At 44.5% G+C, this 24,829-nt stretch overlaps 1 protein-coding gene across 1 annotated transcript; it reads right to left on the bottom strand.

Moving 5' to 3' along the window:
* Nucleotides 1–6,143: 6,143 nt before the first annotated feature.
* CSF2RB (colony stimulating factor 2 receptor subunit beta) lies at nucleotides 6,144–23,668 on the bottom strand. The gene is given in 13 exon segments (XM_083701117.1): nucleotides 6,144–8,787; nucleotides 9,776–9,855; nucleotides 10,737–10,806; nucleotides 12,358–12,448; nucleotides 13,551–13,713; nucleotides 13,802–13,944; nucleotides 14,530–14,690; nucleotides 14,784–14,922; nucleotides 16,111–16,291; nucleotides 17,650–17,807; nucleotides 20,150–20,316; nucleotides 22,997–23,147; nucleotides 23,150–23,668. Coding segments are annotated over 13 exon segments (2,649 nt in total). The 5' UTR covers nucleotides 23,211–23,668; the 3' UTR covers nucleotides 6,144–7,703.
* Nucleotides 23,669–24,829: the final 1,161 nt, after the last annotated feature.

Below are 24,829 nucleotides of genomic sequence, written 5' to 3'. Positions count from 1 at the left end.
TTGTGTATCTTTAATAGTCACTTGAAATGAGCTGGTGCAGCTTTTCAAAGAATGGAACAAAGCACGATCCCCCAACATCTCCACAGGGTGCTGGGAAAAGACCTGAAACTCTGGAGTGCTGCCACCACCGATTAGTGTTGAGTCTACGCTGCAAACAATACTAAGCTAAATGGACCAATCGTCCAGCTAGGTATGAGGCAGCTTCCTATTGGTCCATTTCAAACAGTGGCAAACATAAATTAGGAAAGTGAATAGAGTTTTGCAGAAATACAATAAGGAGGGATATGGAATACTTTACTGTATATTGGGACGTGGGTGGTGCTGTGGGTTAAACCACAGAGCCTAGGGCTTGCTGATCAGAAGGTCGGCGGTCCGAATGTCCGCAACAGGGTGAGCTCCCATTGTTCGGTCTCTGCTCCTGCCAACCTAGCAGTTTGAAAGCACGTCAAAGTGCAAATAGATAAATAGGTACCGCTCCGGCGAGAAGGTTAACAGCATTTCTGTGCGCTGCTCTGGTTCTCCAGAAGTGGCTTTGTCATGCTGACTACATGATCCGGAAGCTGTATCCTGGCTCCCTTGGCCAATAAAGCTAGATGAGTGCTGCAACCCCAGAGTTGTCCACCACTGGACCTAATGGTGAGGGGTCCCTTTACCTTTGCTGTGTATAGTGGGAAGGGCTACCAGAGAAGTATTGATGCAAGGAGACAGAATAGGTATGAAAATGTCTCCTTCCCCTGTTCTGCAGATAAAATGCACTAAGCCAATTGCATTCCTATAGTCATATAACTTTTACTGCATCCATCTATCAGCTGTGAAACACTTGTGTCTCTCTACCCTAAAATTTGTGAGCAATGCTATCATGTTCCGTGGGGCATTGGGGAGGTCTTTGGGTCCCTCATCCATCACCTTGAATGAATAAAGAGTGCCCTAAGGACATTACTGGTGCTTCTCTGGGCTAGCAGGATGCAGGGGAAGTTTTATGGGCAACCATGTATAACTCCTGATGAATCTGGGCGCTACAGAATCCAATTCAACAAACATGCCATTAAGCCAATGACTAAGCTGTCTTTCTTGGACTAGTCAGCTCAAGAATTATACTTCAGAAGGAGGACAGGTTTTCATAATACTGGAAGCAAGCTTGTAAGGCTTCCATTTCCTTGCAGATATCTTGCTTCCTAGTACTCTTACAGAGTAAACACACACACACAGGAACACAGAGCAGAGCATCAGCTGCTTCATGAAAGAATCAGGACTGTCAGCAAACTTTGCCAAACCTGGACCTTTTGCTCAGATTCAAAGAGTCTGACTCCCCGGCCCTGGATCCCCTTTAAACTTGAAGAACCCAGGCTGGACTTCCTAGTTGGTGTAGATTGTGGCTGCTGTTCTAGGACAATAAAGCTGAGATAATCATTGCACCTTGTTTGTTTAAACAAACCTCTCTAGCAATGATTAACATCAATGGATAATCTTAGCATAAGTATGTGCTTTGTGGACTGCAACCTCATTCACATGTAAAATGTATCTCTTTCTAGATTCTCAGGGTGATTGCTTACAGCATTGTGGTGGAAGTAGCCCAGGTCAAGCTTTTCCAGTTGGAAAAAAGAACACAGAGCTCCTGCACCTTTAATAGGTGTCTAGAAAAGGGAATTTGGGACCACCCTATCATGCCAGTTGCAACAGTACATGGCGAACATTAAGGAGTCACTTGGCCACCAGCGTGAGTTGTCTGAAATGGCAGACACTGACCAAGGTTGCTGATTCTAGGTCAAGTAATACCTTCTAGATAATAAACCAGCTGTGCCACCTCCCTCTTCTGAATAACTGTCCCAAACAGAAAATATGTCAGGTTGCAGGCTGTGCAGTCAAATATGTTAGATTGCAATTCATAGAATCATAAAATCATAGAATCATAGAGTTGGAAGAGACCACAAGGGCCATCGAGTCCAACCCCTGCCAAGCAGAGAAACACCATCAGAGCACTCCTGACATATGGTTGTCAAGCCTCTGCTTAAAGACCTCCAAAGAAGGAGACTCCACCACACTCCTTGGCAGCAAATTCCACTGTCGAACAGCTCTTACTGTCAGGAAGTTCTTCCTAATGTTTAGGTGGAATCTTCTTTCTTGTAGTTTGGAACCATTGCTCCGTGTCCACTTCTCTGGAGCAGCAGAAAACAACTTTTCTCCCTCCTCTATGTGACATCCTTTTATATATTTGAACATGGCTATCATATCACCCCTTAACCTCCTCTTCTCCAGGCTAAACATGCCCAGCTCCCTTAGCCGTTCCTCATAAGGCATCGTTTCCAGGCCTTTGACCATTTTGGTTGCCCTCCTCTGGACACGTTCCAGTTTGTCAGTGTCCTCCTTGAACTGTGGTGCCCAGAACTGGACACAGTACTCCAGGTGAGGTCTGACCAGAGCAGAATACAGTGGCACTATTACTTCCCTTGATCTAGATGCTATACTCCTATTGATGCAGCCCAGAACTACATTGGCTTTTTTAGCTGCCGCGTCACACTGTTGGCTCATGTCAAGTTTGTGGTCAAGGTCATTTTGAAGTGTGATCCTGTCCTCTGGGGTGTTAGCCACACCTCCCAGTTTGGTGTCATCTGCAAATTTGATCAGGATGCCCTTGAGTCCATCATCCAAGTCGTTGATAAAGATGTTGAATAAGACCGGGCCCAAGACAGAACCCTGTGGCACCCCACTAGTCACTCTTCTCCAGGATGAAGAGGAACCATTGATGAGCACCCTTTGGGTTCGGTCAGTCAGCCAGTTACAAATCCACTGAGTGGTAGCATAGTCAAGACCGCATTTTACCAGCTTCTTTACAAGAATATCATGGGGCACCTTGTCAAATGCCTTGCTGAAATCAAGGTAGGCTACATCCACTGCGTTCCCTTCATCTACCAGGCTTGTAATTCTGTCAAAAAACGAGATCAGGTTCGTCTGACATGACTTATTTTTCAGAAATCCATGCTGACTATTGGTGATCACAGCATTCCTTTCTAGGTGCTCTCAGACTGTTTGCTTAATGATCTGCTCCATAATCTTCCCTGGTATTGATGTCAGACTGACTGGGCGGTAATTATTTGGGCCCTCTCTTTCCCCCTTTTTGAAAATAGGGACAACATTTGCCCTCCTCCAGTCTGCCGGGACTTCGCCTATTCTCCAGGAATTCTCAAAGATGACTGCCAGTGGTTCTGAGATCACACCTGCCAGTTCTTTTAATACTCTTGGATGCAGTTCATCTGGCCCTGGAGACTTGAATACATCTAAACTAGCCAAGTATTCTTGTACTATCTCCTTAGTTATTCTGGGCTGTGTTTCCTCTTCTGAATCATTTGCTCCAAACGCTTCAGGTCGGGCATTGTTTTATTTATCGGAGAAGACTGAGGCAAAGAAGGCATTGAGGAGTTCAGCTCTTTCTGTGTCCCCTGTTTGCATTTCACCATCTTCTCCTCTGAGTGACCCCACTGTTTCTTTGTTCTTCCTTTTGCTACGAACATACCCATAAAAGCCTTTTTTGTTGCTTTTAACCTCTCTAACAAGCCTGAGTTCATTCTGTGCTTTAGCTTTTCTGACTTTGTGTCTACACGTGCTGGCTATTTGTTTGAATTCCTCTTTGGTGGTTTCCCCCCTTTTCCATTTTTTGTACACATCCTTTTTTAATCTTAACTCAGTTAAAAGTTCTTTAGATAGCCACCATGGCTTCCTTAGGCACCTTCCATGTTTCCGTCTCATTGCTTGAAGTTGTGCTTTTACTATGTCCCTCTTAACAAACTCCCAGCCATCATGAACTCCCTTTCCTTTTAGTATTTTAGTATTACTGTCCATGGGATCTCACCCAGGACTTCCCTAAGTTTTATGAAGTCGGCTTTCTTAAAGTCAAGAAATTGAGTCCTAGTATGCTTGGCTGCTCCTTTCCGCTGTATAGTAAGCTTCAGAAGAGCATGATCACTCGCGCCTAATGATCCTTCCACTTCTACCCCATTAACCAGGTCATCAACATTGGTTAGGACCAGATCTAAAATGGCTGTTACTCTTGTTGCTTCTCCCACTTTCTGGACAATGAAGTTGTCTGCAAGGCCATTGCAGACAACTGCAATTGATGGACTCGAGTTGTAATGGTGAAGTTATGTTGAGTATAAGTATGGATGTCATGGAATGAGGCACATATGTGATTTGAATAGTGTCCAATGGTGCTTAGCTGGGTTGGCTATTTGCATATTTTCACAGTGCTGGACTCCAGGGCCCATCAGCCCCAGCCAGCATGGCCAATGATCAGGGTGATGGGACTTGTAATTCAACAGCATCTGGTTGGGGGGGGGGCAGGTTTACAATTCCTGAATTAGATAGAGCTTGCCAGTTATGGCTCAGCCAAGTCATTTGATCCCATGAGGCTGAGTGCAGAATGCAAACTAAAGCTTTAGGAGGCTATGGTATTAGGAGAGCAAGCTCAGTGCTGACATCAGGAAATAGCTGTGGGAACTGGTGGGCTACTTCCTGTGGCTTGCCAGGCCAGATCTGGCCTGCAAAGAGGAAGAGGAGGAGGAGGAGGAGTAGTTTGGACTTTATATCCCACCTTTCACTCCCCTTAAGGAGTCTCAAAGCAGCTAACAATCTCCTTTCCCTCACTCTGTGAGGTGAGTGAGGCTGAGAGACTTCAGAGAAGTGTGACTAGCCCAAGGTCACCCAGCAGCTGCATGTGGAGGAGCGGGGAAGCAAACATGGTTCACCAGATTACGAGTCCACCACTCTTAACCACTACACCACGCTGGCTCTCACTGACCTCCGCACTATAAAGCATAGTGTTGTTGTTGTTGCTGCTGCTGCTGCTGCTGTTGTTGTTACCATATCTACAGAATATCCAGATGAGCAAATAAATGAGCAGCCATCTCTGCATTCACAGCACCAAGATGACTTTTGCCAGTAGATGAAACTGGTCAATAAATAATTTCCATTCATCAGAAGGTACAGATGTTTATCATTATGTGATCCTCCTAAAAAGGGAAAGTCCTACTGACTGGAACCTAAAGCTCTTCTGCTTTTGAACAGGAGTTTCAAAATTGGAAGAATAAATGCACAGTGTTTTGAGGTAAATGCTGACAACTGTTGAAAGGCAATTCTGGGTTTTCTGTTTGATCTACCCTATGAGCTTTTTAAACTATTTAACATCAGTGCTATTTTTCTAGGGGGGAAAAGGTGCCAGAACTTACCATGAATGCCTCCTTTGTTCTCTTATATGTAATGGCAATGGCATCCACCTGAGAGGTGCCAGAACTGAGTTCCATTGAGTTCCGGCTGTGTAAAAAGCCCTGTGTAACATCTTTATGGAGTCATACTGGAATCTCTTTCCTCTACTCTTTATTGGGGCCATAACACTTGGATTGTGTATGAAAAACTGTCCCAGACCTAAATTGATGGCCAGGATCCATTGTAGGATTCAATAATGATAACACGTTGCTTTCGTCAGAACTCTGTTATAACCTTTAATATTCTTTGGCTTCAGAAAATGACCTAGCCAAAGTGAAGCACATTTAAGTCTATTCAATATGTGTTTAAAGTGCTTCACTATGGCAGGCTCATGACCTTCTTTTCAAATTGTAATCTGTTTTTAAAAATATTACAAGCAAATATAGATAATCATTATTTTTTTGCTTTCCCCGAATGTTCACTTAAATATGATTAATTAGTGATCATTCAATCACTTAATAGCTTAATCACATATTGCATCATTTAATAGTTGATATAGCTAGGTAAGTAAATGTTTGGTTTAATGTTTATCTAAGCATTCCATGGTTAATATGACATCATTTAATTTCTGCTATAGAGATATATAGAGAGATGATATAGATATAGATATAATCTCTCCAAAGCTTTACTTTGGAGATGATTTACATCTTCCAAATTAAAACTAATATTACAAAAAGCATTATAGTGATGGGCAATGTATGTCTGAACATATTTAGATTTGTAAATACTTTAAAGAAAATTGAAGCCCTCAAGTGAATGACATCAACATTTTCCCCAGAAAAGTTGAGAGAAAGTATTGGGATGCAACACATCTTATGGGTGTTTTCCCCAAATTAAGAAGTTTGGGGCAGAAATTATAAAAGAAGCAGAAATAATAACATGACCGTTCTTACCAAAGGACCTTTTAATTGTTCTGTTTGGTAACACTGAGGGTTAGCTCTGGCAGACGACAATTAGTCCAGCATTTATTATTTATTCATAAAAATATTTAGATACAACTATTCATTAAAAAAAAACTGAGTGGTTTACAACAATTATACATAAAACCATACAATAAAAATGACAGAAAAATATTAAAATCAGAAATCAGATCCCTATTATGCAAAGATGCACTCTTAACTGCCTGCATAATCCAGAGGAAATAGAAAAGTTTTCAGGAGGTGTTTAAAAGTTGAAACAGTAGACATCTTTGGAATCTCTATGGGCAGAATGCGCCACAATACTGAGCTGAAGACACTACAGGCTTAGTTTCTTGCTTTTGGCAAATGAGCCTCATAGGATCATAGAATTGTAAAGTTAGAAGAGACCCCATCTGGTCCAATGCCCTGCAATGCCAGCTCTAACTTGCCATCTTGGGGAACAACCAGCAGTGCTCTTACAGATGAGGACTGGCACCTCATTTTCTGAAAAAAGAGAGCACTGTATATATTTATAAATAAACCATATATTCTAAAGACACTGCAGTCTCCACTGTTCCTCATTCCAAAGAGACTGAGCCCTGGGTATATAGTGCCCAGGGCTCAGTCTGGAATCTCTCATCACTCAGAAGTTGAGGTGGCATGCAACAATATAAAGCTGAGCAGCCAGAATTAAAGAAAACAAATTCCCCCAGAGAGGCTCCAGTTTGTACTAGGGGAGCAATGGCCTTCAGGAAGAGAGAGAGAGAGAAACTTTTTTATCTTTTCTATCCTATGGGGTTTGTATGTTTGGGAATTCAGTGGGCAGGATGAGTCCCTGAATGTTTATCTTCACTATTTGTTTTGCTATACATTTTCTGACACATAATAATATTTCGCCAAACTAGATACGGCACTATTAATATTTAGCCTTGACAGGCTTGCTTTTTAAAAATAAATACATAAATACATAAATAGCTGACATGAAAGGAGAGGGAGATGGGGCAGTGGGGCGGGAGGAAGAGAGAAATTCAATTCAATTCACCTTTAAAGGCAAATGTACTTAATCCACACTTTCCAGAACAATATGAAAACTGAAATACAGCTATCCTTCTATCTATATATCTGTCTATCTATCTATCTGAAAATAACAAACAGAATGCTCTGCAAAAATGTGTGTATTAGGGAAAATGGCATAAAAATGTGTATACTGTATTGGGGGGGGGGGAATTTGTACTAAAATGCTGGTGAATTTTCCTGAGGACGTTTAAAAAGTTCCTAAATAAATCACATGTTGATATGAAGCTGTGGAGAACTGAAGACTGGGGAAAAATGAGAACTGGGGAGACACTGAAACAGACAGATTTATCCCTTTTTAGGGGAAACAGGTCTGTGTTGTGAGAGGAGGGGGCGCTTGTCCCTGCTGCCATTCCTACAGAATCAAAGAACTGTAGAGTTGGAAGAGACCACACACAAGCACCCCCCCTCTGCTTTTCACAATGGGAAGAAAGCTCAATACTAGTGACAAAAGGAAAGACAATAGAATGATGTTCATGTATGTCCGTGAGGCATGCCCACTCTCAAGTCTTGGCAGAGGGCAGGGGTGGTCTGCAGCTTGTTCCCAAGATGCCTGTTCTCACAGAGAGGCTTGGTACCTTTCTGAATAACTTCTGTTAGTTGCTCCTGTACAGATCCTGCTTGACTCTTAGAGGCTTCCGCCATGGTCTTGGAGCCAGGGAAGAAACAGTATTCACCTACCTGGCTTAATAAAACTGGGCTACTGTTGCCACCAGGTTGGAATAAAAGGAAGCCCTTGTGTTTAGGCTCATCTGGGGAGAAAGGAAGCCCTTCCTTTGGCACAGATCTTGGGGTTTGGGGCATGCTGGTGACGTAGTCACTAAATGAGTCCTGGGACACGACTGGAGCATTAGCTGGGTGCCCAGGATCTGCTTCCTTCTTCTGAACCAGCTGTGAGCTTGAGAAATCATCCATGATTGGGGTCAATTGTGAGGCAGCTGTGGCTATCCCAGAACAGAGAAGACTTCCATCCTTTGAGGTCAACAGAGGTGAGGGGAACAAGAAGTCCCTCTCTTTACTTAGTGGGAGATCTTCTGTGGCAATGTAGTCTAAGGACTCATTTTGACAGTGGTTCTTCATGCTAGTAAGGCTTTGTGACCTCAAACCTTCATTTGCCTCCTTCTCCAACCTGTCACTTGCCACTCGGCTTTGTTGCCTTTGAAGAACTTGTTGGTTCTCTTGCTCTCGGACTAGGACAAGAGATGCTGGCGGCTCTTTGTCTTTCCCCAAAGGTGGAAGCTGCTGGAAACTAGAGCAATGAGGCAGTCCTACAAATTGCAGAGCCACAGGCGTCTCCTTCCTTTCCAAAGAGGCAACTTCCAAGTCCTTCTGGTTCTCAGGCAGAGAGGACTCTGGTGGGAAGAGTAAGTATGGGCCATCAAAATCAAACTTCCGAGCCTTGTGGCTACAGAGTGGCTTGTCGGGCTGATCCAAAAATTGGCTGGCATTGGCCACAGGAAGTTCTGTTCCTTTCACATGCTGGAAGGCAGTGGAATGTGGTGTTGTTTTCCCTGAACTGGAGGCTTCAAGAGACTCTGGGTGACTAACCAGCTTCTGGCTGCAGCAGAGGAAATAAGTGAAGAATGTTGGTCAGTAAAGAGAGATCTTCCCACCCAAACATGTTACTCCAAGACAATACCCTTACTCGAGCATTTGCCTGAGTGTATGTAGGCTAAATGTGGGGAATGGGAAGGGGCATGCATGCAAGTCCCACCTCAGCATCCTCCCATGCACCAACTGTTGAGAGGGAAGTCTGAGGAGGAATTCATCTGAAGATGCTGGGATTAGGAAACCTGTCCTATCAGGCCATAGCTCAGACCCAGAGCATCTGTTTTGCCTGCAGAAGGTCCCAAGTTCAACCCCCAGCTAGTGGCTGACTTGGATACTATGGCACCCGTTGCGAGGCCAAAATTTGGTGTACAAACAACCAGTCCTCGCATTGCCTTCCCAAAAGTGGGTAAGGCAGTGCTGGCTCTGGAAGGAGGCGTAAGGGCTCTGGCATGGTCCTAGAGCCCTCCTACCTCCTTCCCAAAGCTGGGAAAGCACTAACTAGGTTTTCAGAAGGAGCTGGGAGGACTCTAAGACCCTGTCAGAGCCCAACAACTCCTTCCCACAGCCCAGCACCTTGCTTACTAGGTTTTGATATTTTGCCCCCTTGGCTCAGCAGCCACCCCTGCTCCTAACATCTCCAGGTGGTGTTGAGACTGTCCCCTGCCTGAAACGGAGTGGGTGGGGGCTGCTTGAGAATTAGTGTAGACAATACTGAACTAGATGGACCAATGGTCTGCGGCTTCTTTCTATGTGCCCACTTTCCTAGCCATTGTTGGCTTGCTAGTGAACAGGAAGCAGCTAATTAGAGCGACAGAAACCAGTATAATTCTTTGCCTATCTGCTCAGAGGAAACTCCGCTGAGTTAAACAGAGCTTACTCCCAGATAAATGTGTCTAGGACTGCTGCTTTAGTGTATACATGGCCCGGAAACATACCAGCTAGTTTTCTGAGAATGCCTTGGACAAGCAGTGTGTCCTTCCTTTAGATGTACTTACCTTTCCAACATACAGCTGTTCACTTCCTCCCTAGAGCTCTGGCTACTACTGTCCTCTGAGCCATTTAGCAACTCAAGTCTCTGAAAGGACACAAGGGCAGTGTTGAGGAAAGAGCTGGAACGAAAGTGCCACTGTGCATGGTACAAGTTAAACACAGGGTGTTTGCGGGTGAGACCATGTCCCAAGTGCTTTAGTGATACAGGGCATCTGCAAATTCCTGCTTTCTCATGGGCACCTGTGTCCTGGCTTAGTGCCCATATGCAGCTGGTCTCATCTTCATTCAGATCCTACCTTGTGTATTAGTTAGGTGGATCAATGGTTTGACTCTAATAGAAGAGAATTTCCTATGTTTCACATTTCCAGACTGTTCCAGTGCAGATCTTGGCTTAAAAAAAGTATCAACATATCTTTGCTTTTTCAAAACAACATGTACACCATACATTGAAAGCACTTTTATATATCACTTTAACAGTCATGGTTTTCCCCAAAGACTCCTGGGAACTGTATTTAGTTCAAGGTGCTGGGAATTATAGCTCTGAGAGATTTCTCCTAAGAATTATAAGCACCTTTACCAAACTAGAGTTCCTAAGATTCTTTGAGGTAAGCCATGTAGTATATTTGAAGTAGTATAAGAGAGTTTTAAATGCATAGTTTTGAAAATATGGATTTAAATGCAGTTGTTCATGTGGGTTTTTTTAAAAAAAATGTGGAAATGGAATGAAGCAGACTTGGGGTGAATCAGTCAGAAGGGACATGGACCTGAAATTGGTCACCCACATGGGAGAGCCTTAATGTCCTTAGACCTTGACCAAGGCCAAACACACAGTGTTGAAGTATCTCATGGAAGATGGTTCGATACAAAAAAGGATCAGAAGGAATGCCTTCAAACAAAGAAGCCCAGTACACTTTTGCAAGGCAGAAGCAGAGATGCTAATTCCAGTCCAAAGGAAATCTCTCTCACCGGGAAAAGGTTTGGGAGAAGAAGCGTCTTGGGAGGGTGTGGGATGGCTTCCTTCCAATTCTTGCTCTTCCTGTAATGAAGACATTAAAGCAACGTCAGTCAAACCAAGGTGGAATCTTGTTCAACAGCAAACATTTGCTCTCTGTGGTTGGCAAACATCAGTCCATCTATACTTCAACAAATGTCGCATGAAACAGCTTCTGAATGGAAGCTGCTCAATGTGGCACCCATAGGATTGTTCACTGCTTGAACCAGCACCACCACGTTAGAAGGATCTCCATACTGCTGCTGTTGCCACCCAAAGTGTTTTCCACATGTTGTTTCAACCCTGGTGATGCATGGACTTTATTCCAGATGTTGAGAGGATGTCTAAAATAATAGATGACATCTGGTTGCTGCCAGCTAAGCAACCAGGCAAATCTGGCAGTGCTGAGAGCATGTGGTCAGCAGATTCTTAGTCATTTAAAGCCTCCATTTCACCTGGCAGCAGCAGAATGAGAGATGAGACAGCCAGGACCTCTCAATTAGCTTGGGTTAGTCAATTTGGCTCCCCCCTCCCCACAACAGTTTCCATTCAAGCTACTCATTATGCACATTAGATGTGGACTGAAATTTGGCTGAACATTCTTCAACAGGAGACTAAAATTGTCCACAATACTACGTTCATGGGGGGGGGGGGCGTATGAAAATTCTCAGAAAACCCAAATTTTCTTTAGGTCAGCCAACTTCCCCACTTCCCAATTTTGCATCCTGGGAATAGGAGAGAGAATTTTGGGCACAATTTGCAGATCCACTTTTAATTTTGTTTCATGCTATTTTAATATTGTCGAAAGAAACAGTGGGCTTGGCCTCTGGACCTTCCAGTTCTTGTCTTTCAGCTCACTGCTTCCTTCAAACGGTGGCATTAACAGAAGAGAAATTTATGAGAAAAGTTCTGAAAGTTTCTTTTGTAGCCTTCTCCAAAACTGCTGGAGGATTCCACCCTAGCCAGAGACTGCTCAGCAGCAACATCACCCCAACACACACACATTTTGCCATGCACAAAGAGGGCAGAGATTTTTGGAATACCCTTACCCCCTACAGCCCTTATGAAAACAAGTATATCACTTTTGGAACTGACACCCGAGTTTCCTTGTTTTCCCCTTCCCTCCTCACCCCTTATCCCTTTTGTGTTGTGCCTTTGGATTGCATGCTTGTGGGCAGGAACCACAATGTTTTTAATCTGCACACAGCACAGAATAAATTCTATGCACTTTGTACATGACAAATAATAATAACACTGCCATGACACTATGCCACCCAGCATAGCCTGCGTGTTTATACATATTTCAGATGCAGAAAGGGTGGAGAACATTCCTCTTTGTGGATGTTAACAAACTGTGAGCTGTCCATGTGCAATGCATCACCAATGCAAATGTATGTTCTGGAATATTTATAGAGGTGTGGTTAAAAAGACAATACCCAGTCCACATAACAAACAGCTGTATGCTATGGACTGTTCACTATATGGCAACAGCCACCACTTGAGAGCTCTGAAACTCCTTGCAGCCAGTCCCCACCCTACATTGTGTGCAGATGCCCATGTATCCAGATGCCCAACCCATTTGCAACACATGCTTACCTGAGAATATAACTATGGCAAAAGCACATGCCTGCCATCATCACAATTACAGAGACTGCTGCAATCAGTATAATGCTCCAAGGAGGCACAACTGAAACCAAACAGAGGATTGCAACATCATCAGAATGCTGAGAGATCAATTGAAAGGAAAGTTAAAGCAAATTGCACTTCAAAATTGAAAACTGACTTTGAAATCAAAGCAGCATTGCCTTTGCTTCAAGTGTTCTTAAGAAGTCACACCCAGGGAAAACATTAGATGCATGTCAAGCAGACTTCCGGACTGGACTAATGTAATGTGCCCTCAGCATCAGCGGCAGAACATATGCCCGCACTGCCCAGGGCAGGTGCGCTCCCGAGGGGGGCATGGCATGGAGGGTGCCCTCCCACACGTCACAGTTAAGGGTAGGAGATGTTGGGAGCTCGGCCTACACTTGAGTAGGACCCTGGCAGATACACATGCTTGACTGGCGTGTTCTGTCCCTCCTAGTCATTCGTTCGGGAGCTTCAAAAGCTTTATTCTGCCCGAACTTTACAGCAACCGATGCCAACCGACACCGGCACACTTAGGGATCCACAGAGTTTGCGCAGTTTGCGTAACAGACCTCAGCAACTCAGCATTTTGGCTAATCTACCTTATTTACATATAAACACACATGGAGCACTGCAACATGGCTCCCTCTCTCTCTAGCATCAGACAGCAAAGAAAAAAAGAACGAAGAACAATATTCCCACTTCACGGAACACAGTAACACAAACATCCTGTTTCCGTCACTTCCCACTCTGTGGAGTCAAAACATATACCGTCATGTGATAGACAAAAATCCCATAACAGCAATCATTGAGCAGGAATTCTAACAGGAGAGAGGCAGGGAAGCTGATGCTCACTTTTCTCCTGCTCTCTGCAGGAGCTACTGCGGCCGGGTGCGCCTCACCATGATTGAGGAGGGCTGCTCTCTGCCGCCAGGTCAGAAGAGCTGCTGCTGCCGGGCGTGCCATCCACTCACCTGCCATTTTGTCATGACACCCAGGGCGGACCACACCCACTGCACCCCCCTTCCTACGCCTCTGCTCAGCATGTGCCCGTCCATACCAACTCTTCAGCATATCGCCTTCTGAAGACAGCAATAGAACTTTTCCCCTAAAGAAGAAAGGTGGACTACAGCCCTTGTTTGGAAACTCCATTTGTGGCTTACCCCTGTGTGTTGTCCAGTCAAGTTCCTTGCTCCATTCACTCCATGGACCATCATATGAGTAACCACGGACTTTTGCCCGCACCTTTGCTGTGTAACTTGTGTCCGGTTCCAGCAACTCTGAGGGGAAGGTGAACCATGTGTCATCACTGTTGCCCAAATGGTCCTGAGAAGAGAAAAGAGGAGAAAAATGAGGGAGGAGATAACACTTGGCTTTTTTCAAACTATTGGGGAGCAATTTATTTACTGCTCACCTCCAAAGGCTTTCCGGTTTTCCAGTATGAGATTTGATATGTCTCTGGAATTCGCAGAGTCGAATTCCTAACTTCCCATTTGAGGCTGTACTCCTGGTTGTCCTGGGTTGACACAGACAGCTTGAAAGGTGGGCCTGCCTTGACTGGAAAACAAAGGATGCATCAAGAACAGAAACCTATCTCTTGTTAACCTGTTAAAGAGTATTTGCAAGGGTAAGGTCAGGGTGAGCCCAAGCAAAGCACGAGTTTACCCCCAGGAGCTCCTGGGACTTCACTGAGAGACTAGGATGCATAGCCAGCTCCCTTGGAGAAGTGGCAACACCAAAAGCATCCTCAGAGTCTCAGACTGATGTGCTTCTTTCCTTATGGAGTGTCTCTTGAATTGTGCTACCCCAAGAGGCTGCTAATTCATTTTATGGCATTATAACCCTTTTTCCTTCCATGATGGGACAAGGGTCTTCCATTCAGCTATGGACCAGATCTAGACTTGCTCAGCTCCCACAAGTTTGTTGTACCTTTTCCCTTCGGAGTCTTGGCCCTCACTTGGTCTGCCTGTAAGAGGTACTGGCACTGGGTTCGGCCATGTGTTTTTGTCTTATCCTCACATTTGCTTCTTCATGACTGCATACAGGTGACATTGCCCAGGTAAGTCACAAAGCAAAGCAAAGTCATAGGAGCCCGCATGCACCCAATAGAATTAAGCTTTGTGGACTCTAAAAGGGCCTTACTGTGTTTTGCTGCCTCCATCACTTTCTCTTCCTCTTTTGGCTGCACAGTCACGAGATATTGACTTATCCTCTTGGGGTTGGTGACATTGATCAAACACCTTTGCAGGACATATCGGGTGGAAGGCAGTTCCATTTGATGGAGTGGAGAGCATTCCTTCTCTCTAGGAACAAGGAAGATACAACAAGAGGAACTTAAGTTTTAAAAAAAGGCAAGAATATTTGGAGGTATTTTTGCTTCATACAGAAAATCTCACCCTGTTTCTGGGCTGGCTTTGTAGAAGAGTGTGAATGAGACTGAACTGGTGACCTCTTGACGCACCTCCCAGCTGCAATTTAGCTGATCAATGCCATTAAATAGACAGCGGAGGTTCTTGGGCTGAGCTTCTGCATCATCTAATGGGAGAAACCAGAAAGAATAAGCCCTGTCTAGGGTCATGCAGAGCTTGGCAAAAGCTAACACAGGGAAGTAACATTGCGGAGGTATTTGGTAAGAAATGCAACTAGAAATGAAAAAGAGGATCCATTAAATATCAGGCTTCTCAGAGAAGACAAACCAAACTATATAACACAAAACAATTCATTGATCAAAACAGAAATAGGGGTTGTCCTGCAGAGAAGACACCAGTGCAAATTAACTGTCATTAGTGTTGTGGAAGCCACCAATGAGTAGATCAGAAATGGGGAGCCTGGGTCCTCCAAATATTGCTAGACGCAGACATCAAGGCCAAAGGTCAGGGAGCATCTAATGAATTAATTCCAAAGGAAACAGAAACTATGTACACAGTGCATCCCTGGAGTCCTCACCACTTGTTGAATTAAGGTGCATGGAACAATAAGATGGGAAGTGGGTTAGTAAATGTGAGGGAAGCCTTGTATGCAATAGGCTAAGTCTATTTAGAATGAGCACAGCTGAAGGTACCATCACCTCCTGGTCCAATACTGAATGTCATGGACAAGGCAGATCAGAGTTTACAGCTTCTGACATGCTCCAAGAAAGGTTGAGAGCAGACCGAGTCATTATAAGCATCTTCTGGAGACTTAGGATCTTCTGGCTCAGGTATCTCCTGATCTCCAGCAGCAGACTCAGAATTCTGCTCTTGGTCGGACTCCTTAGCTGTAGACTTTGCAGCCCATGACCTTGAGTCTTGATTGCTGCTGGACTCTGGGGTCATGACAGGTACAGGTTAACTCCAACAGACGTCCCATCATGTTTTGAGGTGAACCACCAGCATCATGGAGTTCTTTCCAAGAGTGATCAAAATGTCTGGGTGTGTCTCAAATCTTTACTTCATCTCAGTGAAAAACTTGAAGCTTCTTCACAAGCTGCTTAATGGCATCACAAACACAAAGCTGATGGTGGGCACCAAGTTCGGAAAGGCTGCCCAACACCATGGGTGTCTACAGAAGAACAGCAATGAGATATGCATGTGCAAGAGCATCCAGAGTATTTGAGCAACTGAGTGCAACTCATCCAGAGCTAATCTTCCAGCATAAATCTTATCCAACTGGCATGCAGCTCTTCCAGCAGCTTAGAACATACAGCCATGACCATAAGGAAAAACCATCTCTTTGCAGTATTACCTTTCCATGTTTTCGGTGTCTCCCAATAGACTTCGTGGCTCCATTTACTGTAATGGCCAACAAGACCACTGCCTTGTCTTGGTTTGCTTCGAACACGAGCAACATAGGGGCTCCCAGGCACAAGGTCATCGTGGAGGAAAAGGTATCTGGAGGTGTTTGGCACCAAGATAGAGGTGGAATCCTAGCAAGGGAGAGAGAGAAATTTGCATAGAGGGTGGAAAGAAAGATAAATACATTTCCATAGACGAGCGGTGGGACACCGTATATCATATACTCTATATACTCCAGCCACCCTTTCTCACAGGGGCCAGCTTTGGGGCCTATAGGAAGCCAAAAGTGGGAGCTAATCACAGCAGCACTCCCAACGCTTGTTCTCTCCAGCAACTGGTATTCAGAGGTCTATCACCTCTGATACTGGAGAGAGTACAGAGACATCATGCCTAGCAGCTACTAATAGCTTTATCCTCTTTGAAATTGTTTAAACTCATTTTAAGGCCATCCAAGGTGGCGGTCATTATATCTTGGGGTAGTGAATTCTATAATGCTACCTTCTGTACTCCATTTAAAACTCTTAATTTTTGAAAATCAGTCAGCACTTCTACTAATGGTATCTGTCAGGGTTTCAGGGACAGAGAGCGAGGGGGAGGGGTCCCAGGGCGACGAGGAAGAGGACGACGATGACCCGAGGTTGTCAGTGAGTCCGTCAAGTGAATCCGAGGATTCCCAAAAGGGAGCCCCCCTGGTCAGGCCAAGGGGCAGTAGAGAGGGAAGCAGTCAGAAGCAGGGGAACGAAGAGGGAATCCCCAGTGGGGGTTGGAGATCGGGACCGGCCTCTCCGTCGGAACGGAGTGAAGGGGGTGGAGTTGCCAGTGTGTCAGAAAGAGCAGAACAGGGAGCAGAGAGGGGAAGGAGTTCGGAGCAGAACGTCCTGCCGGAAGGGGAGGAGTGTAGTACCGAGAGTAGCGTAACGGTCGAAAGGAAGGTCAGAGGCAACGTACGCGCACCAAGTTCAAATGTGGAGGCGCGCGGAAATGAGGAGAGCCCTGAGGAGGAGCCTGGTCCCAAAGCACGAAGGAGGGGGGAGCAGGCGTCAGAAGACTCAGCCTCGGGGGAGTCCCGAAGGGAGGGAGCACAGGGGGGCAGGAAGACCCTGCGGAAAAGGAAGGAGAGGAAAAGGTGGAGCAGTACAAGCCTCTTAAGCTGGTGCAGGGGCGGGACTGACTCAGAGGGGACATCTAACATCTAAGGGTAACAGATGCTGAGCCACGGAGCTTGGATGTAACGACAACAATGTTCTTCAATAAAACCTTTTGTATATAACTTGGACTGGATTTTGGTCTCTTGTGAGCTGGGACCTCGGGTGGCTCTGACAGTATCGAATACACTTCTTGTGTAGAATAATATTTTGTGGTGGATTTTTATAATAATAATAATAATAATAATAATAATAATAATAATAATAATAATAATAATAATATTCATTGCATGACTAAGTGCAGGCAGAAATGTTGACGTGATACCTATGTTGATCATAGATACCTCCCAGAGTTCCCAGCGCCTTTTGTAGGTCATTTCAAAGTCCAGGGCTCCATCCAGCCAATGTCTTTTATTTGTTCCACCCCCTGCTTCCCAAGCCAATAGGTAGTCACCATCCTCTGTGACAACAACATCTTGAACCTGGGGTGGAGGAGGTCGTACTAGAAGAGTGAATAAAGAAAAACACAGGTTAATCTTTGCTCAGGTGGAAAGGTACAGATCTGCCTATGGTACCTGCGTGGTACATGACAGAATGCCTCTTCTTGTATCTACCTACTGCTAACTGTATCTAAGAATGTCTTTCTCTATGCATTCTTCAATCTGAAGTTCAGAGGGGGGCCTTTTTGGTGGTGGCCCTCTGGCTATGGAACACTCCCCATAGGGAAAGTCACGTACCATCTATGTTGCTACCTTTTCCAGTGTCAGGCTAAAAACCTTTCCTTCTCCCCAAGTCTTTTAAGACCACCTGATTTTATTCCCTGTCTTCTGCTTGGCTCTTGGAGTTTTAAGATTTACTGTGCAATTGTCCTACAAGCATTGTACAGGTGTTTTAACTGATCCATACAATGCTTAGATAAGTTGCTTTATAAAGCATCTAACAAAGTATAACAAATAAATCTTCATTTCTTGCACCTTGGACCTATCCACTCTTAACTGGAACAGGAGGCAATTGGTTTCAGTGGAATTTCCCACCCTGGAGGTGTGCTTAAAATTGCAGCTTGTGGATCAATTCAAGCAAGCAATAAAGATGGTTTAGTTGACATTCAGTCAAGGCCCAAGGTCTATTGATCCGATGTCTTCACCAACAAAACACTGATTGTGTCAGCTTTAGAAGTCTAACTTAATGATATTTCAAATATTTTTACATCGCAAAGAGATGACAATATGAAACTGCTAAATTACTATAAATTGAGAGGTTCAATGCTATCTCCTGTGGAATGAATGAAGACATAGACGTTCTAGCACATTATGTGCATTAATTGGTTTCCCAATGTCAGGCTGTCTCAGTTATCAACAACTTTGCAACTCCCGTGCAGCCTTGGAATTCCTCCTGCTAATCTCAAACTTTTGAACTTTGGTCCTTGCTCTTGGACTGGACTGATTGTTGCTAATCCTTTTCCTTGTAATAGCACCTAGCCTGGATTCTGCTCTTTCCAAGCCACTGAGTTTGTGCCTAAGTGGACCTGTTATTGGTTTGGGGAGGGAGGCTGGGCACATGCTGTACATGAACCTGAATGCCCTCTGCTGCACTTTCCTGAACCAAATTATTTCCTGAAAGTGTCTCCACTTGCTTCAGAGGTTGCCAACGTGATGCCTGCCAGATGTTGTTGGACTCCAAGTCTCATCAACCTCAGCCAGCATAGCCAATGGCTAGGGATGATGGGAGCTGGAGTCTAACATCTGGATGGGACTACATTGGCCACCTGTGGCCTAGAGGGACACTGCTTGTTCTGACCCCTCAAGACTCCACCCTAACCTTTCCACATCACCATCAGTGGCTGCCTTAGACCACCAAGATTGGACTAAATTAAGCCCACTACCGCATCCTCCATATGAGAACAGGATATTCAGGGGAAGACTGATATCAACTTGTAGGTGCATGCATCTCTACTCAACATCTTCAAAACAGTGTGAGGGCATGACTTAGAGGGAATAAGTGGATTCTTAACAACTGAGATAAAATAATTCAGGGTGAGAAGAATCAGAAGGATGGAAATATTTAAGCTCCCCTTTCTTGCTGGCTGAGGCTGATGGGAGTTGGAGTCCAATAACATCCTTGCCGCTGAAGGTTCTCCATCCCTGATTTCAATGTTCATCACAGACTCAGAATGCCATATCTTCATCAAATGTCTACTTGGGCTCTCAGCACCTTCAGATTTAAAATGAGCCCCCCAAATCTATTTTTGTTTCCTCCTGATGGTGATGTGGAAAGGTTATGGTGGGGGCTAGAGCAGTTACCATACATTAACCTAGACCAAGCATGTCCAAAGTCCGGCCCGGGGACTGCGGCATGCTATCTGTTGCTGCTGCTGCATGTTGTAGTCTCCATCATCTGGGGCAACAGGTTGACAGCCTAGGAATGGAGATGCCAATAATAATGGAGAGCTTGTTTCTTTGAAGTTTGACCACAGTCACTGTTCTCTTCTGTGACCTCAACACCTAAGTGTAAGTGTAAGTTAAACCCAACAATTTCTGTGGGGTTGTAATGTTATTTCCCACTCCCACCTTTCTTCCATGGGATTTAAGGCTGAAACACAGAGCTCTTGATGGTCTCCCATCAAGGCACAGATCTATTTAGTTTTAGCAAGGTTGCTACACCCTGTGCTTTTCAGTGGATACTGTAATGTTTGATGTTTTATCATGTTTTTAATAGTCTCTTGGGAGCTGCCGAGAGTGGCTGAGGAAACCCAGCCAGATGGGCGGGGTATAAATAAATTATTGTTGTTGTTAGACAAATTGCATGAGTCCACCTTTCACATTTCTGGGAGACGTGAGTACATACCATTATCAAAGAGGCTGACATTCACCTGGACTTTCAGTTCCTGATCTGGTTTGAAAATGAAGATATTATTCAACCAGACATTGAAAATTGTCTGGTTTTTGTGGCAGCTCCAAAGTATCTGTGAACCTTCTTCTTTGGAATGACATGTCATCCGTGTAAGGTTATTCCTATAAGCACCAGAAAGCCTCATTTTATTTACTGGTAACAGCAAAGTTGTTAATTCTACAAGCATTCATTCACAACCCAGTCCCAGAGAATGAGTCTGATGATACACAATGCTTGTTACAGCTCTATAAAAAAGACGGGCCATATAAGCTAACAGGATTGAGGGGGGATCTTGGGACTATAGACCTCCTGCCCCAATGTTTCAAACATAGAAAAGGCACTTCCTGCTGCCCAGAGCAGGGTTCCTTCATAATAGTCACAGCCATGCCCCATTCTAAGGTAATACAACCTTCTAAGATATATAACCTTACAATTATACAATAATAATAATTACAGATGCATTATAATGATCAATGCAGATCTCCATGTGCTGCCTTTCAGCTAGATCTACAAATGATTTGGAGTGTTCCAGTATCTTATTTCAGAGAGACTTATGTTTTGTTCTGCTTGAAGTTCCATTGTGTGTAACAAAACTTGCACACTTTTCTCTTGAAACTAAGGGCTCGTGTGCTTTTCATGCTTCTAAATGCTTGACTTTCGAACATACAGAGCTACTACTTGCCTTCTCCAGAGTGATCTTAGGAGCCAATCCTCAATGGCAGACTCACCTCCTTTCACTCTTATTGGCTCCAATCAGCACAAAGGACAAGAAGACGTCTTCTCAGTGATTAAAAACTTCCCCTTTTGTGCTGATAGGGTGTCTCTAGGACCCTGAAGACAAGGAGCTTTCAGGGCCCCTGCTGCAGAAATAGTAATGGTTCTTCAAACCCCTGTGACTCCAGTTCGCTACACCTCTGCTCCTGTCCTTAATTAACATGGGGCACAATTCTCTGCTTGTGAGATCTGGCCAGAAAAACGTTGTTTAGCTGGAAAAGGTTGGTAAGAGAGTACACTGAAGGTGCCTGCCCAAGAAGTTCAAGGTGGCATGCATTGCTCTCATCACCTCCCTGTTTTATCCTCCCAACCATCTTGAGAGATAGGTTAGGCTGAGCAACAATGACTGGAACCAAGGCCACTCAGCATGGATGTAACCAGAGGGTGCAGGAGAGCAGCTGCCCCCTCCAAATCGAGTAAATAAAAAATAATATTTAACTAACTGACCAATTGCATCACAGATAACTCAGTTCTGCCCCTACAGCATAGAGCCTGCCCCCTCCCCCAAATAAACCCTGGCTACGCCCATGCCACTCAGTGAGCTTTGTGGGTGAGTGGAGATTTGAGCTCCGGTCTCCCAGGTCCCACTCCTTTCCTCTAACCACCACACCACACTGACTGCCATTTTCATGCCTCTATATCCTGCTGGCCTCCACCTCCTCTTACTCTTAACAACCACTCCTTCCTTTTTTCCCCCTTTGTCAGGCTAAGTTAAGGTTCAGTTCCTCTTTCAAAGGAACACAGAAGAGGAAGATGGAAAATGGAAAGAAACATCACCACTTCATCTTCTGGAGAAGTGCCCCCCACGCCTAACAAAACCGTTCCCTTGTTATTTTTTCCTCTCGCATAAAGGGACAATAGCCCTTTTCTGCACGTTACAAAGAATGTGCAGAGGGGAACATGACTGCAAGCGTTGCCCCTCCTCCTGGTCTCAGCATGTTCATTAAAATGCATGTTCATTAAACGGACAATTTGTTTAATGAGGTGCAGGGCAGGAGATTGTGGCAAGGAGGAGGCGCTCTTTCTCTGAGAGCAACCTGAGGGATGGGTGAATCTGTCTATTTCTGGTCCATGCCATTTTCACATGTATTTACCCATCGGTCTGCCCCATCCCAATTCTCAATTCATCCACGCCTTCCTTCCTTGAAGAATATGTATTGAATTACACATTTTAAAATGTATTTTGGAATCCTGCAGTTGGAAGAGGACTCAAGGAGTCAAGTCCAATTGCCAGCTGATGCAGGGAATTTGCTGCTACACAGCATCCAGCCAGCCACTTCTTTAGAACTCCTAAGGAAGGAGAACATACTACTTTCCAAGTCAGCCTGTTCCACTGTGGGTACCACAAGGAAATCCCTTCCCAGTGTTTAGTTTCAGTCCCCTTTCTTGCAATTTGAACCTATTAGTTTGGATTTATCTAAAATACACATTTTGAAGCATATCTCTCTCTCTTTCTCTCTACCGCTCAAAATACAGAATTTTTGAAAATAGTTTTTGAGCCGAGAACTTCACAGGAGCACTTGGAAAGTGCAAAAAAAAAACCCAACACCTGGTTGATAACTAAGTGAATGAATCCGTACATTAGTCTGGGAGGCAGAGATCAGGCCTGTTCATATTGGGATTTGCAAAGATCTACGGTAATTCCTCAAGCATCTCCGCCCTTAGGCCCAGCAGCCTCCAGCATTATCTTTTCATCATTCTGCAATGGATAAGACAAGGGTGGGTACCTGTTCCCTACCCCAGGTGCTTTTGGACCAACTCCCATCATCCCTGGCCATTGGCCATGCTGGCTGGGGCTGATGGGAGTTGGAGTACAACAATAACTGGAGAGCTGCAGGTTCCCTATCCTCAGTGGCGTAGCGTGGGTTGTCAGCACCCGGGGCAAGGCAAGTAATTTGCGCCCCCTAACCCGTGGATTTGCGCCCCCTAACCCTAACCCCCAGATGTTGCGCCCGGTGCGGCCGGCCCCCCCTGCACCCCCACGCTACACCACTGCCTATCGTCAGGGATTAGAGGTTAGGCACTCACTGATCTGTGTCGCTATGAAGAAGCTTCATCTTGACAAAGTTTCTTGCATCCCGGCTTTCATTCCAGGTGCAGGCTGTGTGTGACACATAGTCGCTGAAGCAGTCAAGGGTTTCCATAGGTGACTTCCCTGCAAAGGAAAGGAAACTTAAGGATATAAACTGGTGTTGGGGAAGAGCCAAAGAAGCAGGAAACAAAAGGTTAATGAATAATACATTCTCTAATCTCTTGGTGGTTGTTCATGGATTTAAGGAACATAAATGTTCCTCTTAGCTTCATAGTCTTGAGAATGGAGGGTCTTGTGGCACTTTTAAAGAACTACACATTTATTATGGCATGAGCTTTCAGTGACTAGTGTCAATTTCATGTGAAGTGTGAAGTATAATCCTAAATTTCTAAATGATGGTGGAGATGGAGAGGAGCAGGAGGAAGAACTGGCCAGCAAAATAGTTTCATTGGTGACTAGCAAATCTTTTACTGCTGAGAACACAAACAACTGGACATTGGTACACTATTCAACACATGCCATGTGATGAAAATTCATAATCTTGATTCAGACCATGGGTAATCAACTTGGATTTCTGGATTGTTTTTATAAATCTCCCTGGTATCAGGTAACTGTCCTTAAGATGATCCTCTTCGAAAGCAAGAACTCTGGAGGGAGACTCCAACATAAAACCATTAATTTCACTTTATTAGAAAATTCATTTTTTTCATCTTAGGTTTGATTCAGGACTATGGATTCTTATCATGTAGCATATTGATTCAGAGAAATCCTTGAAGAGAACCTACACATAGCTGTCTCTGAACATATTTTACCACTTTTTGTGCACATTACTTTCCCGGAGAATTGCAATTGCAGAATTTGGAGAAGTATAGATTTTGAAGAACGGCTGTGTTTCCGTTTGCGTGTTGTTTCAGAAAATGTGGGTTTGGTAGGTTCGACTTTAAATGTGGGCTACATTGAATTTCTGCTCCCTTCCTAATTGCAAAGTTTTCTCTCAGTTCAGTGATTTATATTTCTACTTTGTAGGAAATGCCATCCATTCCCTTGTATGGGAGGGAAAAAAGGGGCATGCTTTGAATGACATGAGGGGTCCAAGCTAAATCTCCTCACGGTGACCTCCGTGTCTCTAGATATGATTTGGGTTTTCCCTCCTCTCTCTACCACAAAGAAGCCACCTATGCCTACTGAAGTCACTTGGAGCCACTGCGTCATCTACTTTCTCAATAACCCCACCCCTTCATTTTCATAGCCTCGTCCACCCTGGTTCCATCTCCTGGTGTAATACAGTGGTTGCCAACATGGTGCTTGCAGATGTGCATGTGCCTACAGAGGACGTGCTTTGTTTTGTGGCAACCACAATGGATTCTCTGGCTTGCAAATGTTCCCAGAAGACCCCAAAAAGTTGGTGACCTCTGCTTAAATTTGATGTGTTGGTCAGTGGGATATTATGTAAAATCATGCAAATTCACAAAGATCCATTTTAATTCTACTGGCTTCAACTTTTACCTAGATCTCATGGAAAGGTAAAGACTCTCTCTCTCTCTCTCTCTCTCTCTCTCTCTCTCTCTCTCTCTGTGTGTGTGTGTGTGCTTTCTCTTTTTCTATCTGTTGGCGGGGGATGGGAAGGGGAAAGAATCAGCCAGAGTTGATGGTGCTCACAACTTTCGCTCTCAAAATTCCAGATGTTCTCAGAGGCCTCCAAAGGTTTGCGACCTTTGCACTAGGGTGTAACAGAACACCCGGCATCAGAGGAGCAAGGAAAAAGAAAATAAATTAAAGGAGAATAGAAAAAAGAGAGAGGGAAGAGTGAGACAATGAATACAAAACTC

The sequence above is a fragment of the Podarcis gaigeae genome (assembly GCF_964106915.1).
Source record: "Podarcis gaigeae genome assembly, chromosome: 10".
NCBI classification, from domain to species: Eukaryota; Metazoa; Chordata; class Lepidosauria; order Squamata; family Lacertidae; genus Podarcis; species Podarcis gaigeae.
The sequence above is the reverse complement of the archived record's forward strand: the minus strand, read 5'-3'. Positions and strand labels throughout refer to the sequence as shown.